The sequence below is a fragment of the Ovis aries genome, chromosome 4 (genome assembly GCF_016772045.2).
Source record: "Ovis aries strain OAR_USU_Benz2616 breed Rambouillet chromosome 4, ARS-UI_Ramb_v3.0, whole genome shotgun sequence".
Taxonomy (NCBI): Eukaryota; Metazoa; Chordata; class Mammalia; order Artiodactyla; family Bovidae; genus Ovis; species Ovis aries.
The window spans coordinates 95364213-95383188 of NC_056057.1; the positions used below are offsets into that span (position 1 = coordinate 95364213).

General features: G+C 37.5%; 1 protein-coding gene across 8 annotated transcripts in view; it reads right to left on the minus strand.

The window, feature by feature from the left end:
* The window catches only part of UBE2H (ubiquitin conjugating enzyme E2 H), a 100611-nt gene that overhangs the window by 32429 nt on the left and 49206 nt on the right, over positions 1-18976 (minus strand). For 2 of the 8 annotated variants that reach the window (XM_060414832.1, XM_060414831.1), the window contains exons 2-4: positions 17614-17698; positions 11967-12043; positions 11120-11194 (exon numbers count right to left, since the gene is read on the minus strand). In XM_060414832.1, coding sequence (XP_060270815.1) covers positions 11120-11194; positions 11967-12043; positions 17614-17651 — 190 coding nt within the window. In that variant the 5' untranslated portion in view covers positions 17652-17698. Of the gene's footprint in view, positions 1-11119; positions 11195-11966; positions 12044-17613; positions 17932-18976 lie in introns of all 8 variants that reach the window. The other 6 variants (XM_004008057.6, XM_060414833.1, XM_042248822.2 and 3 more) reach the window with 5 other exon arrangements.

Sequence of the window (18976 nt, forward strand, 5' to 3'; positions counted from 1 at the left end):
CCTGTCTCCACAGTTTATCTTTCACTCTCCTGGTCACTCATATAACCACACTGACTCAATCAGACAGGATTTATTTTCACGGTCAGAGACAGGGGAGTATGAGCAGAACACCCTGGACGTGAAATTTCGAGACTTAATTTCAAGTCTCTGCCACTAACTATACAAAGTTGGGGTTAAAAAATCAGGCGCCAGTCAGGCTGCCTAAGTTCCACTTAGACCTACTGAATCTCTTAGCTTTTCTGTCTCCTTGTTCATAAAGCTGGGTTAAGTAATGGTATCCACACATCACAGGCGTGTCACCAAGATTTAATGAATATATGCAGAGCATGTGACCAGTAACTGGCACACAGTAAGTACTCAGTAATGTTACTATTAGCTGATAGAGTTCAGGCACATAATTTCACATCACTTTCCTCATCCTAAAAAGGAAAATATCTGCCCCAATATAACCTTCTCTTAATCCTTCAGGAATTGTCAAGCTCATTAGAAGGTATTTTGATTATGGGATATTAGTGTTTTTTTTTTAAATAACCCTATCACATTGGAAATGGAAAATACAGCCACTCTAACATTTATTATTAAAAAGACTGTTCTGATTGCATTGGCATATGGAAAAAACACTAGAATGGAAGCTAGAAGGCAGACTCTGCAACTAGTCAGCAGTTCTGTATCTCTGCCTTCCTAGGTCTCATTTTTATCATCTTTCAAATAAGGGAACTGGATGGTATAAAACACCAAAGTTCCTTCTAGGAATATGGTTTTCACCAACCATGGTATTCACAAGAATATGAACAAAATCTTCAACTGCGTGAACAAGTTTTTCCAAGGGAACTAAGATATTATTTAGTTTTTAAAGTTTTAAATGAATTTCATTTAACTAAAGAAAAATGAAGCTAAGAATATATGTTTTCATTAGACCACCAGTCCTAAAGGGAAAGTGAATTTTATGCCCAGAAAACGTCAGAATAACTAATCAGCTCTAAAGCTAGAGGTTATCTACTATAGTTAAAGTAGGAGCTAACCTAAACAGTGAGTGAGGTAGGATTTCTATGCAGCAAATGCAAAGACTGTATAATCATAAATTGCCAAAAGTAGAATTAAAACTGACATCAGCCAGCTTCAGGAAGGAAACGGGTGAATCTTCTCACAGAAGCAAGCATGAATAAAAGCAAAGCTACCCCTCAGAGGTGATATGGGGAAGGGAAATGAAACTGACTGCTATTTTCACTCTGGCTTTACAGCAAGATGAAGCTAAGTGGACTTAGATATTACAAACTGTGAACAACAGGTTTTTCAGTGAGAACTTCAGCACTTGGCCCCCAAGTTTCTCCCCCATCAACTCCTGTCATTTTTAGTGACATAACTGCCTATACAGACCATCCTCTTCACCCTAGCCTTTCAGTTATCTCAGCTTCTCCTCAATGATCTTTCCTCAGTTCTATCTCATTCACACTCCCAGGACATGCTTTTGAAGTCTTTCATCTCTACAGACGGCTTCACTTTCAAAATCACAAATTCAGACATCCCCTCTCCGATGACAGTCACCTATGCTTGTCAAAGTGCTTCCCACCCCCATGAACAATTCTTTGGCCTGTGAGCTCTAATCCACTGGCCCTCCCCCTTTCCTGCCTGTGTACCTGCGCTCATGCACACGCGCTCAGTCGTCTCCGACTCTTTGCAACCCTATGGATTGTAGCCTTCCTACCTACCACCCTACTTTCACTCCTTCTCCATACTAAGTCTAAGCGCTATCACCATCATCATTCTCTAGCACTCTATTAATTCCCTGCCCTCTCCCCTCCAAAATGCCCATCCACAACGGAAGGACACCAATCATTCACAATTCTCTATACTGGGACTTGAGGATGCCACTAAATAGGCATTCACTCACTGACTCAAACAATATTCTTCTGCTGAACAGGCAATGCACCAAGTCCTGAGTTGGGGAGATAGATTTTTAGTGAACCATACCCAGGGACTGTCTTCATAGAGTTTATATCTACTGGGTTGGCAGGGAGAAGAGATGTTAAGTAAACAAATGCACCAGTTTTTAAAAATATGCTCTCTAATCTTTTGTGGACTCAACATTCCCTACAATTTTCCTCTCTCCTTTCTGTAGTAGCTTGCTCCCCCATTCTCCAATGATTTGTACATTTTACCAGTATGCTGCAAATCTCTCCTTCCCTTTGGTCCTCCATTTCTCACTTAATAGGACTTAACAGCCCTGTGTGTTTTCCATGCGAAAATGGGTGCTAATCAGCAGGACCCCTCATTGTCCCCAACAACCCCCCCATGCTAATCTCTCCTGCCTGAACAGCTTGCTCATATGTCCATGGTCCTCTCAAGTACCAGTTCTATCTTGTCCCTTCCTACAGTGTCGAAGGCACCACTCCTTCACCCTCCTCCTGACCTCAAACATCACCAAGCTTTCCCTCTCTTCTAGACAACTCCCTACAATGAGCATATAAACGTCCTTTGAAATCTCCAAGAAATAGAAAGCAAAGCCTTCCTTTTATCTTCCTCTAGGTATTAGCCTCCTTTGTATGCTCTCCTTAATACAGACAGATTTCTTCAAAGTAACGTGGACCTACACCACAGATTTTCAACCTTGGCACCTTGATCCAACCCACTAGTATCTCTACTATTTCCCCACAACAGCAGAGTGGTCACTGAACCTGTTTAAAACACTGCAATGATCTTTTCCATTGCATTAAAAATATAACTCAACCCTTTAACCTGGCCTACAAAGCCCTAATAGGGCCTTGCCCTGCCTACCATTTGGACCCTTTCTCATATCTCACTCTCTACCCAGCCTTCCAGCCTCATCTCTCTTCCCTGAGCATGCCAGCTAAGTTCCTGCCTTGGTGTCTTTGTCTTCACAGTTTTTCTGCCTAAAATGCTCTTATCCCTGACCTTGGAAGATCAGGGCTGGCTTTTTTCCCCTTTTCATTTAAACCCCAGCTTAAATTATTTTGTCAAAGATCCCCTTCCTGAAATCTAATCTAAGACAGCTGTCATGATTGTTAATTCTATTACATCAATTCTCTGAATAAACCTATCAAGACATTAAAATTTTTGCTTTATCAGCCCTCCATCTTCATTTACCCCAAAAGGTTTTAAGGGTCAAGAAACCAATCTGCTCACTTCTGTGTCCCTAGCATCTAGACTAATGCCCTGCACATAGCTGGTAGCTGATAAATTTGTTGAGCTGATTTGAAGAAATAATATAAGCTGTATCCATTTTACAAGAAAGTAGGTTCTACCTCAGTTGCCAAACATAATCTTTCCAAAATCATATCCCCCAAAATTTCATTTTCAGAACACCAGTAAAAAGAGAGCTTTTAACAATGGCTTATGGTCTCATAGCATTATCTTAACTTTTTTTTAAGAAAACTCTTCTACTGCTACTGCTGCTGCTGCTGCTAAGTCACTTTAGTCGTGTCCGACTCTGTGCGACCCCATAGATGGCAGCCCACCAGGCTCCCTCGTCCCTGGGACTCTCCAGGCAAGAACACTGGAGTGGGTTGCCATTTCCTTCTCCAATGCATGAAAGTGAAAAGTGAAAGTGAAGTCACTCAGTCGTGTCCAACCCTTATGACCCCATGGACTGTAGCCTACCAGGCTCCTCCGTCCATGGGATTTTCCAGGCAAGAGTACTGGAGTGGGCTGCCATTGCCTTCTCCAAACTCTTCTACTAGAACCTTGTTTCTCTCTATTGGAATTCAAAAAATATAGATCATTACACAGTAGCATTTAACTATTTTTAAACAGGAACTACATTCAAACCCAAAGTTACAAAAGTAGAGAAGTATATTGGTGATCTTAATGGACTTTAGCTTCCTCAGTCTAAGAATTCATTCTATTTGTGGAAATACAATGGTTCAAATCAGTCTTTGTTAATTGACTGACCCCAAACCTCTCATGAATGACACTCCTCTCTATTCCAAATCCTGGTCCACTTCTGACTAAACATCACTCACTCAAAGTCACTCACACTAGTTCCTGAGGGAGTAACTATACAATGTTCCCAACCAGGAAGACACAAAGGAAAATGGTAAGTATTCTAAGCTCTAGAGTTAGTCATACACCATATTATAGAACTCCATCCCAAAAATACTGTGAGGTAATTTCTGGCCATGGTGAAATAAAAAGTGTATTATGCCAGAAGAGTCTGCTTAATCTGTCAATGAAAAAGGTGAAACCATTTCCCTTAATCACTGGCACAAATAAAAAGAATACGGTACACTGATCATCAGAATACCTTTTTAATTAAGAACTGGCAGCAGACTGGGAATTTCAGAACGAAGTCTGAGGTTATCTAGTCTAGTTTCCTTTTGGAACAGAATGACCTAAAACCATTCTATTTATGATAGTCTGAACTAGTAAAGGCCACTGGTATGGCTCAAAATAGCATTCTAATTTTTGTTATTGCCCATGACTTTCATTCTGTTTCTATTTACTTAAATGGATTTGACTACCTCCTGCCATATGCTACTGACATCAATTATACTGTGGAATGAGCTTGGTTTTCCCCTAGCCATTCTATCAACACTTGGCAAACCATGACGTGGTCTCTCCAGAATCTTGCTCTCAACCAACCACTCCTTTTACGCAGTCAGCTTTGGTATTATCAAATTACAGTCCAGACACACAGTGCGTGTAGCCTGCTCTTGGGAGAAGGTCCTCCTCACTGTTCACACGGAGATACACACATGTAGTACTTTGTAGTTAGTTTCTAGATTTGTTAGCTGGCTCTTACTACACCGTTTTCCATTTTAAGAAAGTATCAATGGTGACAGAGTTCTTGAGCTTGTCTTAAGGTTACTTATAAAAGATTCTGTAATACTCTATAGTTCTATCTGAAATCAGTAGAATGCATGTCTCTTAATATATTAGCCAGTAGTCATTTAAAAATAAGGTTCAATGACAACTTTAAAATATTCTCTTGGATGCTATTGTTCAAGTAACATAGGTAGATCTGATGGATACTACTGCAGATCTTGAAGCAACCTTTTCAAGACCTTTAAAGGCTGAAAGCCTTAAATCCAATACTTTATGTCATATTTTATTAAAGACATAATTTTTACCCCTTGGGTTAGAGAGAGAAAGAGAAAGATAAATATTGTATTCTAACACAATCAAAAGGATTTCTGTTGTTAATAGCTACAAAGGGGTCTTTTTGGTTCACATGAAGAGAAAAATGGAACAAAGGAGAACAAGCGGAAGAGTCAGACTGAAAAGAGCAGGTAAGGATTGCTCAAAGTAACAGGACAGGAGAAGGGAAAAGGGGAAGGCAAAAAGGAGAAGAGAGGAGTGGAGAATGGTTACATGTAAAGGTGCAAAGATGCTCCAAGATGGAGTAAACCAGACTGTAAGCAGAGAGACAAAGGACACAGTATGTACACTTACACACTGCTGCTGCTGCTAAGTCACTTCAGTGTGTCACACTTACATGCACAAGTAATTAAAACTGAAGGAAAAAAATTAAGGGGAGTGGTGGGAAACATGGGGGCCAGCAGGCCCTTAGCAAACTGAGAATTCTGACCAAGCACTGCCTGATGGCTTTCTGGAACAACAGATAGGAAAAGCATAGACTCCGACAAAGATGCAGACAGGACATCCAAAAGACACACACTTGCCATAAGTTTCTTAAATACTTACTTTTATAATAAAAGGGAACTTCCTATAGATTATTTGGGAATTACAGGAAAATGGCTTTAATTCCTTTAACAGCCATGGATAACTACAGCCAAAATTTGGCATTCAAACTTGGTATTTGCCTAGAAAAAAATTATAGTTACACTATTTTATCTTTTGGGGGGGCTGTGCTGTCCTGTGTGCAACTTGCAGGATCTTAGTTCCCTGACCTGAGCCCCTGGCAGTGAGAGTACCAAGTCCTAACCACTGGACCACCAGAGGATTCCCTCTTGTGTGTTCTTTTATTAAAGATAGTGTTAACTATTTACAACAGCTAGAACATGGAAGCAACCAGATGTCCACTGACAGATGAATGGATAAAGAAGTTGTGGTACAGATATACAATGGAATATTTCTCAGCCATAAAAAGGAATGCATCTGAGTCCTAATAAAGTAGATGAACCTAGAACCTATTATACAGAGTGAAGTCAGTCAGAAAGAGAAAGATAAATATTGTATTCTAACACATATACGGAATCTAGAAAAATGGTACTGAAGAATTCACTTACAGGGCAACAGTGGAGAAACAGACAGAGAATAGACTTATGGACATGGGGAGAGGGGAGGAGAGGGTGAGATGTATGGAAAGAGTAACATGGAAACTTACATTACCATATGTAAAATAGACAGCCAACGGGAATTTGCTGTATGGCTCAGGAAACTCAAACAGGGGCTCTGTATCAACCTAGAGGGGTGGGATGGGGAGGGAAATGGAGGGGGAGGTTCCAAAGGGAGGGAATATATGTATACCTATGGCTGATTCATGTTGAGGTTTGACAGAAGATGACAAAATTCTATAAAGCAATTATCCTTCAATTAAAAAATAAATTAAAAAATAAACATGGTGTTAAAATATTAAAATATGAGTAATGGCTGTAAAATATTTTGTCCATTAGTATGTACTGTAATTCGGACATTCCTGGCAGTATCCAGTGGTTAAGATTCCATGCTTCCACTGCAGGGAGCACAGGTTCTATCCTTTGTTGGGGAACTAAAGGTCCTACATGCTATGTGGCGTAAGAAAGGTGGGGGATAAAAGGAACCAAAATTTAACTACTTTATTTATCAACTGAGTCGTTAGGTTGCTTCCAACTTTTAAGTTTTAAAAATAACACTGCAATTTACATACTCCTGTGCATTAATCTTAGTGTACAGGTCTGAATATTTCCTTATTTTAAGTAAAATCATTCAAAGGATATGAAATTTTATCAACATATACTGCTAGGTTGGCTGTATCATAATACCTTTGCCAACAATGCTTAACTTGCCAATTTAGAAAGTCATATATTTTCTTATTTTTTAATCTTTGCATTCTTTGGATTGGATACAAAACTATTTTGTATTCTATGCTAATTGGTCATTTTTCATTTTTAGGAAAAAAATTGCTCTATGTGACCTCTTTATATACGGGATCACTCATCTTTATTTCCCCCCAGGCAGCAACTGCAAGTCTGTTTCCTTAGATAGGTAAAAGCTTTTCCTTAGCTGGACACATGTGTAATGACTGAAAAGCGTGAATCTAGAGTACGGACTATGACAGTCTCTGCAGCAACTTCTTTGCATAGCACAAAATCCTCATGGACTGGGCATTACTTGGGGTTTTGAAAGAGCATTTATAAAGTCCTTATGTTCACCTTCACCTCTCTGAAGCTTTGTAAAGACTCTATTCTCAAACATGAGACACAATTCGTGTAAACATCTATCTCCTCCATATATTCTCTTCCTCAATTGAGGTGCTGAGTCACACTTCTCCTAAAAAGCAATGAAATGCTGTCACTAGAGCAAATGCAGTATTTTAAATACACTGATATTTTTTTCCTCCCAACTGGTGAAAGCCTTTTACAGCCTTCCTAAGTATCTGGTGGAATGCCATATATCATATATCCAGAATATTTAATACACTGGTCAATATCAAACACGCACACAGTCCATTTAATTACATTATCTCATTTTCTAGAAGAGGAAACAATTCAGGTAAGTATCATCAGAGTCAAGGAGAACTGGGACCAGAACCATTCTTTCCTGATAATCAGTCCACTGACCAATCAGACCCTCCTAACTACGCGGTGACATGCCCAGGAGCATTGCTCTCATTCTAGTTTCTGAATGGGGAGAGAAAAGCCTGGACCTTCAAATAAATCAGAACTTAAGAGATTCAAATGTGATTTATATCAAAGCAGTCTCTCTGGAAGACGATGCAAATATTTCAATGATGTTACAACTGATTAAAGGAGTTTTAGAATTTCTTTCTGAAAGAGCCCAAAGGGCCAGTTTAAAAAGTAAATCATAACTCTTAAACTTCAGTCAGTTTCATAATCATGTATCATTAAAGACTTCAACTGATGTTACTCAGTTTTTCAGTTCATCTTATTCTCTGGAATTAAATGACCTTTAGCCATTTCAAAAATTTATATCCAGCTTCAAAGCATCAAGACTCGCCATCACTCATGATATTCAAAGAGAATGTAAAATTCCAAAAGATGAGCTTATTAAGATGTTTGGAACAATGATGGCTTTGTAAGAATAAGCTGGTAACTTCCCCAGGAGGCTGTTAATATTCCTTCTCTTTCCAAAGAGGAATTAAGATCTAAGTAAATTAAGGAGTTAATTTACTTACTTAAAGATGAAAATTGTTTTTAAAAGGACTTTTTCAGTTACATGTCAAGCAGTCAGGTAACTATTGAAAACTCCCTTAAACTGTGTTTGGAATTTACAGTTTGCCTGTAAAAGTACATTGCATATATACTTAAATATTTAGAGAAAAATGTTTTAAAGTACATTTTTATGTTCTTTATGTAAATAATAATATCCACTGAGGGACAGGATTATAAGACATTTTAATTTTTCTTTAGTTTTGCTCACCTGGACCTTCTTACACTCAAGGAGCATTTATATAATTAAAAAATATACCTAGCAACATTAAACAAAAAAGTATACATAGATATATATTTTAAAACCCCAAGACCTAATCATCAAAACACTTAATCTAAATTTACACATCTTAATATTTAAGAGATCAAAATTTGGCTCGGAAAGAAGGGTATGCTTGCTTACATACTATCGAGGCAGGGTTTAAAAAGAACAGTGAGGTTGGATTTATCTTATTTCCTCTTCTGTATAGTTCTGCAGCTATCTATTACAATTCAAAAACAAACCCTTGCCTACTCTGCAGGAGCAACTACCTCTCAAAATGTTTAAAGCACACTGCAACAGTAATTACATTGTTGATGACCTGAAAATGGGTCACCCCACACGACTGATTAAAATTCTTACCCAATCTTCCTCTGGAGGAAACAGGGCAGCTTGTAAAATATTTCAACTATATCTACTTCCCTAAGAGAAGATGGTACATACACATTTGTAGGTATTATCAAGTTCTAAAAGCACACAGAAAGGGAAAGGAAACATTATCAAGAAGTTAAGTTAGCCTAGTCATTTGTCCTAACCAATTTCATGTTACATCATTAACTTAAGAAAGTACAGAGGCTTCTGTTGCATCATTAGTTAACAAACAATGTCTGAAGTTCAGATAGTTTTACTTTGAAAGTTATGATGAAATAACTGTTACCTGGAAACATGCTAAGATTTGAGAAATGACTACGTTTCTGTAGGATATGTAATTGCACTTCTTGGTTCATTGTTAGTTTCATCAAGCTATTCTGTTTCCTTTCTGACCAGGAATCTAGGTTTAGCAAGCAAATTTTTAGTTCTATAGGTAAACAGTTACTTATGAAATATACCTGAATGAATTTATATGGTTTGGATATTCTGTTTATAAAGGTTTAAAGATTCTATCTACATTCCACCACACTAGGAACTGAGAAACAGCTGCTGTCCCATCTGTGCTAAGGTATTAAGTCAGATACGCTCATGAATTGTCTCAAAGATTCAACACCTCAGAGCACCCTTCCTATATCACCATCTGATAACTCTACAGTTTGCAGGTTCTTAAAGCAATGGGAGATTTCCAATTCAATTATCCATAAAGTATCTCCTCAACTGTTGTTTAGTTGCTAAGTCATGTTTGATTCTTTTGCGACCCCATGGACTACAGCTCGCCAGGCTTCTCTGTCCATGGGATTTTCCAGGTATGAATACTGCTGTGCACTGCCATTTCCTTCTCCAGGGAATCTTCCCGACCCAGGGACTGAGCCTGTGTCTCCTGCATTGGCAGGTAGATTCTTTACCACTGAGCCACCTGGGAGGCAAGCCCATCTTGTTAAATATCAAGTTTAAAACTCAGCTAAGGGCCCTTCAGAGGAAATTACCAGTTTATTCTTAAAATGAACATTAAGAGTTCCCAGGCTATAAAGGAATTATATAGATGCTCTATAGTATTTTTATAGCCTTAAACTGTAAAACATATAAAGTACCTAGATGTTAGGGGGACAAGTCACTGCATTTGATTGGAAATTACTAACATTTTCACATTATTTATCCCGGACAGAAATATGGGGGCTTAGAATTAAAACACAAAGCTCGGAATGTCTTTGGTTCACCTCTTTTAAAAAACCCTTTTTCGGGGGCAAGGGAGAAGTGTAAATTCCAAGAGTTTTAAGCATTAGCTCTGACAATTCTGAATAAGTGATTCACTGTGACAGAGAACGCTCTAAACATATTCCAATTTTATTTTCTTCCTCCTTAAAATTGGCCCATTCTTTGTAACATCTAAAAATCATCTACAGAATGAAAATTTTAAAAGCTGGCTTAAGTTAGCTAAGTTACTACCATTCTACAGTCTCAAAATAGTTAAAGGTATCAAGCTCAACCAAAATATACCCCCACAGCATCTGACGCTAATACCTAAACTGTCACTAAATGCCTTAATGGGGGTAATAAGTTAATATCACCAATTAGGGCAGAAGATGAAGGTGAGGAAAAAATACCCCACTGAGGTTATTTTATGTAACCCTACTGAGGTTTGTTTCTATTCTACTTTCTTTAGCCGTTTAGAGGGTTAAAAAGATTCGGAAAGAATGGAAAAAGGTACATAGAGTTGGAGTGAACAAAAGCAAAAGTAGGGTATAAGGAGGATTTTTAAATGACAGAACCAGAATAGGTACTATATAATATTCATTTCAATAATCTGGCATTTAAAATGAGATTTAAGATGTTTATTATTTTACTGCTAACAGCCTGAATGGACAGTGGGTCTTAAAATTATTTAATCTGACCCTAAAAGACAGAAAAATCTAGAGTTACAGTCATTACAAGCATGCAAAGGATATATTTAAACACCTTTTATCACACTATGGAAGACCCTCCTTAAAATTACTAAATAACCTAAGCCAAAATAAGGGGGAAAATTCAGTAGAGCAAATACTTCTGGAATTAATTAACTCCCATAAAATGTAGGCTTGTTTTTTTTTTCCCCCCTCCATTTCAAAATTCTCTAAGGAAAGAAACTGGGTAGGTTACATACCTATAGAAGGAGATTTGAAAGGGTATTTATCAGGAAGATCCACTCTAACTTTCCATACTCCGCCTTCATACGGTGCTGAAATAAAAGCAAAAATGTTAAAACATTAGAATTGTCTCCAAATTAGAAAAGAGAATCTGACTGTAAGTTAAACATTAAATTCTAATCTCTTTTGAGAATCTTGCAAATTAACTGCTTCAAAAGTCAGGGAACTCTTATAACTAGTAGGTACTCTATGTTCAAATGTAATACTTTCCTTAAAAAAAAAATCTAGAATTAGCATAGATTCATTTTCTCTTTCAAATTTACCTGATTCTTCAAACACTGTTCAATCATTTGGTAAGTAATACCTTAATATCTCAGTCTATCCTGTGCCTAACCCACCCCTCCCCACAAACAACAAAAACATTTCTACAAAACCCAGAATTCACAATTTATGTTTAATACTGTCTCACAGGGCTTCCCTAGTGGCTCAGATGGTAAAGATCCACCTGCAATGCAGGAGACCCGGGTTTGATCCCTGGGTTGGGAAGACCCCTGTAGAAGGGAATGGCTACCCACTCCAGCATTCTTGCCTAGAGAATTCCAAGGACAGAGGAGTCTGGCAGGTTACAGTCCATAAGGTTGCAAAGAGTTGGACATGACTAAGTGACTAAGTCACACTAACACAGAGATAAGAGAAAAAGCATATAGAATATTTATCCTAACAGCAAGATTTCCTTACTGGTTCTAGAATTCAATTAAATTTGCTTTTCAAGAACTATACATATCACCATCTATCTTGATATTCACATTGTCTATTAAGAAATATAAATAAAATAGAAAAACACATACCAACACATATACTTACTTCCTTGTGGTCCATAAAACTTCACTACAAATTCATTGAGTCCTCCTAGGATAGTAACCTCATGCTTACTCTCAATACTAAGGTGGAAGGTAAAGGAAATTACACAAGCTTTATGTTACCCAGAACTAAAGATGGTACCCCCAAGATATGCCAATCAAAGTGTTACCAACATTTTATAAGAAACCAATAAAATATAAAATATGATAATAATTCTGGTAGTTTAAAAGGCAATATATACTCCTGTGAAAAGAATACGAATGAACTTTAGATTCAGGGAGATTGGTGCTCAAATCCCAGGACTGCCATTTGGTGGGTTTGAGCCTAGACAAAACAATGTAAACTCACTCCCTGAGCCTTTTGTCCTTGGCAAATCAGGAAAACACCATTTTACAGACCTCTGTGAAGAATAAATGGGTTAAGTATGTAAGATGTGTAAGACTGCATTGTGTATGTAAGTAAATGAAAAACAGGAACTTAATTTTAGCTTTTCTCCCCTCTGTTTTCTCCCCACCCCAACCTCTCCCCAATGATCCTTTAACGTAAATCCAGTGTCCCCTTTAGTCAAATTCAAGCATTCAGTAAAACACTGATTTTCTTGAACTGGAAATGCGTGCCTAAAATTACAGATTTTCTAAGGAAGTCCTGATAATTTTCTCCTGGCTTAGAGAATAATTGAAATGACTAGTGATACAACTGTGCTGTAAAAGTAGCACTGCCAAATGCAAAAAAAACAGCCAAAAAAAAAAAATATATATATATATATATACTTTTAAACTTTGTCTGTAGTATTTATTTTCAGCTACTCTTCCTCACTCACAAGCCTCTATCCTCCTTAGGCTGGCCTCTAGCTCTGTATGTGTTTAGGGGCTCGAATCACAGAGCGCTGGCACTTCTGGGTTCTCTTCCTCATCGATTTTGTGTGTCCTGAGACTCATTCTTTTAAGGTGCTAAGATTCAATTACAGAAACCAAAACAACCCATTTCCAGATGATAGGGCTTCTGGTCTAATTTCTGTTTTGTCTCTGCTTTGTGGTCTAACCCAATAATGACTTCAGTGATAAAAATTTTAGGTGGCGGGGGCTTCGGAGAACTCTCAAATCCCACTGGAACATTAAGAAAAAAAAACCACCATAAGAAGATATGACAGACTGGCCTCATCTTTCTCAATCAGAAGTACAAATTACATTTTAATTATGTGTACTATTATACAAAAAGAAAAATGCCAAATAAAATTTAAGTGATCTCTTAAATAGAGAAAAACGTTATTTTTTAAGGCTTGAAATTTGACTCTCCAAATCCTCTGTCCTGTAGGTCACCGAACAGAGGTCAGGTGTATTTTTGGCAAAGTCCTTGCTTAAGAGCAACTAGAGATATTAAGTAAGATAACGTAGTCTATTCAATCTCATTCTTTTCTAAACAAAAACTACTTTTAATAACATGCATATTGAAAGGATTCAAATAGCAACCACATTGGAAAACTGGCTTCATTTCTCTTGGTCAGATGACACATGAATGTAAGTTCTGGTGTACTAACTCCTTCCTGGCCAGCCACACTCTGACACCCCTCTACCAACATTCCAAAGCCAATGCTAATGTAGTAAGTTAAAGTAAGTGCTTGTTTTAAAATAAAAACAACCCAAAAAGCTCCCTTGCATTAGTGAAAGAAAAAGTCAAATCTAGTTTCAATAAACAAAATTAAATACAAACAATTACGTTCTCAAAGAAAACAAACAAAAATTTTGAAGATAAAAAAGGTTTAAGAATGACACCAAAGGCAGAAACCACACAGGGAAAAATTAGCAGATGCAAGCACACATACACATTTAAAACTTCTTCATTATAAAAAACAAAGGAGAAAGCACACACTAGGAAGAAAAGGCCAGAACAGCCAAGTTAAGAAAACTGAAATTAAGCTATAAAAAGCCCAACTCATTAGTTTAAAAATGAGATATTTTCCATTATTAATTGATAGAGATGAAGGAGCTAGATAAAACCCAGTGTTCAGTGGAGTATAAATTAGCATTCCTGAGACCAAATTTAAGCACTATACTCTAAAAATGAATTTACTCTTTCACTCAAATTTCACTTCTTTGAAGTTATTTTAAAAAATAAACAAAACACAACACTGCTGGCAGGAGTGTGATACAGTTTTGACCACTTGAACACTGTTGGCACGGTAAGCTGCACACAATATGCCCTATATCCATCAGCACTATTGCTGGTAGACAGGAAGAGCTATGTTCACCAAAATACATGTTTCAGAATGTGCATAAAAGGCCTCCCTGGTGGCTTAGTCAAAGGTAGAGAATCTGCCTGTCAATGCAGGAGACAGAGGTCCCATCTCTGGTGCAGAAGATCCCACATGCCTCAGGGCAACGAAGCCCATGCACCAAGATCATCGAGCCTGTGCTCTAGAGCCTAGGAACCGAAGCTACTGAAGCCCAAGTGTCCCGGAGCCTGTGCTCAGCAACAGTGAGAAGCCCTTGCCCTGCAACGGGAGAGGAGCCCCCACTTGCCACAACTAGAGAAAAGCCTGTGAGGCAGGAAATACCCAGCCCAGCCAATAAATTCAAAAAATTTAAAAAACAGTGTTCATGGGGGGTTCAGGATGGGGAACACGTGTATACCTGTGGCAGATTCATGTTGATGCATGGCAAAACCAATACAATATTGTAAAGTAATTAACCTCCAATTAAAATAAACAACAACAACAAAAAAAATATATATATATAACGAATGTTCATATAGCACTATTTATAATATCCAAAAGTTAGGTCACAACCCAAAAGTTCATCAACAATAAAAAGAATAAATTATGGTACAGCTGGGCTTCTCTGGTGGCTCAGTGGGAGAGAATCTGCCTGTGAATGAAGGAGACATGGGTTTGATCTCTGGGTCAGGAAGATCCCCTGGAGAAGGAAACAGCAACCCACTCCAGTATTCTTGCCTGGGAAATCCCCAGGGACAGAGGAGCCTGGTGGCTTACAGTCCATGGGGTCCCAAAGGAATCAGCTACGACTTAGCGACTAAACAACAATGGTACAGTCACCCAACAGAGTATTACATAGCAAAAAAAAATGAACCTGGAACTTCCCTGGTGGTCCGGTGGCTAAGACTCTATACTTCCAACGTAGGGGGTGAGGGGTTGATCCCTGCTGGGGGAACTAAGATCCCACATGCCGAACAGTATAGTCAGAAAAAACCCAAAACAACAACCACTACAAGTAAACAGATGAACTCTCACAGACATTACAGTTAAGTAAAAGAAGCCAGATACCAAAGAGCACATACAGTATGATTCCATTTATACACAGTTCAAACAGGCTAAATGAATCAAGATGCTGGAAATTAGGACAGTTACCCCCTAGTGGGGACTGTGGTCATTGTAAAGGGGTTTGAAGGGGACTTCCAGAGTGCGGATTACAGGTTTACACTTCCATTTTATCAGTGAGCTACAAAAATGATTTGTGCACTTTCTGTATACCTATTAAAAAGTTTACTAAAAGTAAGACTATCTGATGCATGTATAATTTTTTTTACCATAAATTTTAAAAATGAAAATAATTTGAGTATTTTGAGTATTTTTTTGTCTTGGATTTTTCTTTTGGCCATGCCACGTGGCTTGTGGGATCTCAGTTCCCCAACCAGGGATCGAACCCAGGCCTTCAGCAGTGAAAGCAGAGTTCTAACCACTGGACTTCCAGGGAAGTCCATAATTTAAGTATTTATCACTAGGAAACTGGTTGAAAGAATTATAAGCCATTAATACAACAGGCTGTTATTAGTGTCCATTAGTGTATACTAGTGCCTTCTCACCATCTAGAGCTCCTCTAATATATGTTTCTGTTTAATTGGGAGGTATCCAGAAGTAGTCAAGATGAATATACTGTAGTGCCACATAAGATATCTCAGATATTCAACTCAAAAAACTGCAAGGATAATAATGGAGTAAGGTAGGGGATTAAATGAGTTTAACAAAAGTCAAACTAATTTTACAATATAAAATTCTGTAGAAGCAGCATTCCCTATCAGACCTAATTTGCTATGAATGACATTGATCTATAGCAATTAGTTAATTAATCATTTAAAAGTTTAAGTTATCTATATGAATGTCCCCTCTAGAAAATTGAAGATATCTTTTCTATCCTTTAGGCGGATGCAGTAAATGTGAGTTTCTTTCATTTTGTGATCTGTCTGGGATTAGTCCATGCTTTTATCTATTTTCCAAAGAAGATTCTCCTTTCGAAAACATCATGTTAAAATGAGATTAGAAATTAATGCTCCAAATCTCCTCTTTCTCAGGATCCCGGATATAACCCACATTCCAGATACACTGGATCTGTCTTTAATTATACTTATACTGTAAATTAAAGAGTTCTTATAGTCCACTTCATATGAAAAGCTAAAAGTAAACTGAAAGAAACCTTTAAACACTTCTACAAGTTGGTAAAATGAAGAAGCTGTGCTAAATTTATGCTGCCTTGCAATGGTACAGATACTAAATCAGATGGAAAAAAAAAATTTAAGTTTAGTTGAAAGAAAAACACTGCATTAAAAATAAGTCATTCCATCACCATGAATGAATGACTTGCCCCAAAAAACTATAAAATTACTTGACTACTGTTACCATGTGTATTTACGGTACAGGCCATGAGTTCCTTTCTGCTCTCTGCTGTAAAGTCAAGGGCAAGGAAAGCAAATGAGAAGGCAGGTTACAATGACAAAAATAATGATCTATTTTGGATATGTGCTGGTCAGACTAGTAGCCTGGCGGGAACTCACTAGAAGGTTCCTTCATTACTGTCTCACTTTCAAAGTCTGAAAATATAAGACACCCTTCAGATACTGTTCTGGTAAAAATAAGTTAAATCCATAAAACTCACATTTTACTCACTTCTAAGTTATTTGTAAAATACTGCTTTTTACTTACTTAGTGTTTCACTATTAAGGAATATCAGCATTTTCAGTAGAATAATGATCCACATTCCCAGGAACCCAAGTTCATTTCACTTTTAAAATGCCAGCCACCCACCACTGTATTTTCCTTGAATGGCACTATGATTACACAATCTAATATTTAAAGGTTAATGCCAAACTGTCAAGAGACAACTGACATTCTTGGCAAAACGTGTCTATTGGGATTTTAGAAATTATTTCTATGTAGTTCTGGGATGTTCCAGAAAGCGAGTCAAGGGCCAAGTCTGTTAAACAGGTCAAGGATTCAGACAGCATGGTTTCCTAAATTTTATTAAGATAAAAGATAGTGACCTCCCTGAGCTGCGTCCATGGCAGCAAGTGACCAGGATAAAGAATGGGCTTCTTCTGTGAAGAGGGTAAAAGCTATCTGCATGGCTTTCTATCTACATGTTCAGATCAGTCTGCTTCCAACTCTCCTTGCGATTAACTACATTACGAAAGTTGAAGAAACCAGGCAACTTTCTCTACCTAGCTTTCTTGATAAAAATATGGTATGTCTATTAATCCAGTAAGGTTCAAAAATAACAAAAATAATACTTTGGGGGTTATGTTTACAAAGAATCCTTCTCCTTTAGAGATATAAACTGAAATATTTATTAAAATGTATGTGTAGGATTTACTTCAAAATAACTCATTTAGGAGAGAGAGGTATAGAAGAAAGGACACTGACCTTGAGTCAACAATTACTGAATCTGATGATGAGTACATGGGGGTTCATTATGCGTTCTCTCTCGTTTGAAATTTTGTTGTAAATTCTGAAAAGTTAATGTAGTCAGTTATCAGAACTTTAGTATTTAACAAGCACAATTTAGAAGAACTTAGCTACTATAGCTCTCTTAAGGGCTTACAAAATAATTCAACATTTTCCTGAGGTCCAATATTTAGTTTGAGGAAGAAAAAAATTAGCAAATGATCAGGTCCAGTGGTAGTCCAGGTCCCTGGTAGCCCAGTGGTTAGGCTTCCATGCTTCCATTGCAGGGAGCACAGGCTGGATCCCTGGTCAAGGAACTAAGATGCTGAGTGCCGTGTGGTGTGGCCCAAAAACAAAAAATTTAGCAAGTGATCTAGTACTTAAGAAAAGAAGGACTCCATATTGAAAGAGAAAAATACTCTGCCAAGACAGACAAATTCTAGAAGAATCAAATTTAAGTGGATTCAAAAGGATGTCTAAGAAAAATCTAACTGCAATGAAGGAAGATGAGCATGGCTTTTGCATATTCATGACAAATAGCCTCTGGGCAAAATAATTACGATATGGCTTCGCTTAAATTATAAGAAAAAAACTGGTCATGTGTAATATCAAAGGCTCCTTGTTGAGATGAAAGTTTAAATTTTTTTAAAAAGTTTTTTAATGTTTGTGTTCTTTGTATTAAGAGGAAGGGAGACTTCTATTCAAAGGAGAAATAATAAAAATAGCAGAAATAAAAGCTACTGAGAACAAGCATAGGGCAAAAAAGATCAAAAGTAGTAAGAGGGAAATATACACACACAATGTACAATACACTGTGTAATACAATGTCAAGAGGAATCACCAAAACAATATATTTGCACCTTATCTCTTAAGCTCAGCAGTTTTATTCCTTGTATTTCCCACCCCCCCCATGAAATATTTATGCTTTCTACATGACTTAACAGAAATCTATAAGCTGGGCTTTGGGGAGTATAATGTTAGCATCTATTAAATTCACAAAGATCACAGGCTTAAATTTCTACTGAAAGTTATGCTACACATTTCCCACACACATACTACAAGGCAAACAAAAACCACTCTGAAACTGAATCTGCCTTCAAGAAGCTTAAATTTTAGCAAAAGAACGTAAGATCTGTATAAGTAAATGCAAAAAAAGTTTGCATAAAGTGTATTAGAGTTTAGAGTAGAAAGAGTGCAGCTAGGGGGGGAGAGAGAGAGAGAGAGAGAGAGAGAGAGAGATGGTTTGCTATGGAAAGGCAGGACTGCTGCTATACAGTACTACAAAATACAATGATGCCCTTTAAGAAATATACTTCTTTCCTGAAATAGAAATTTCCCATAC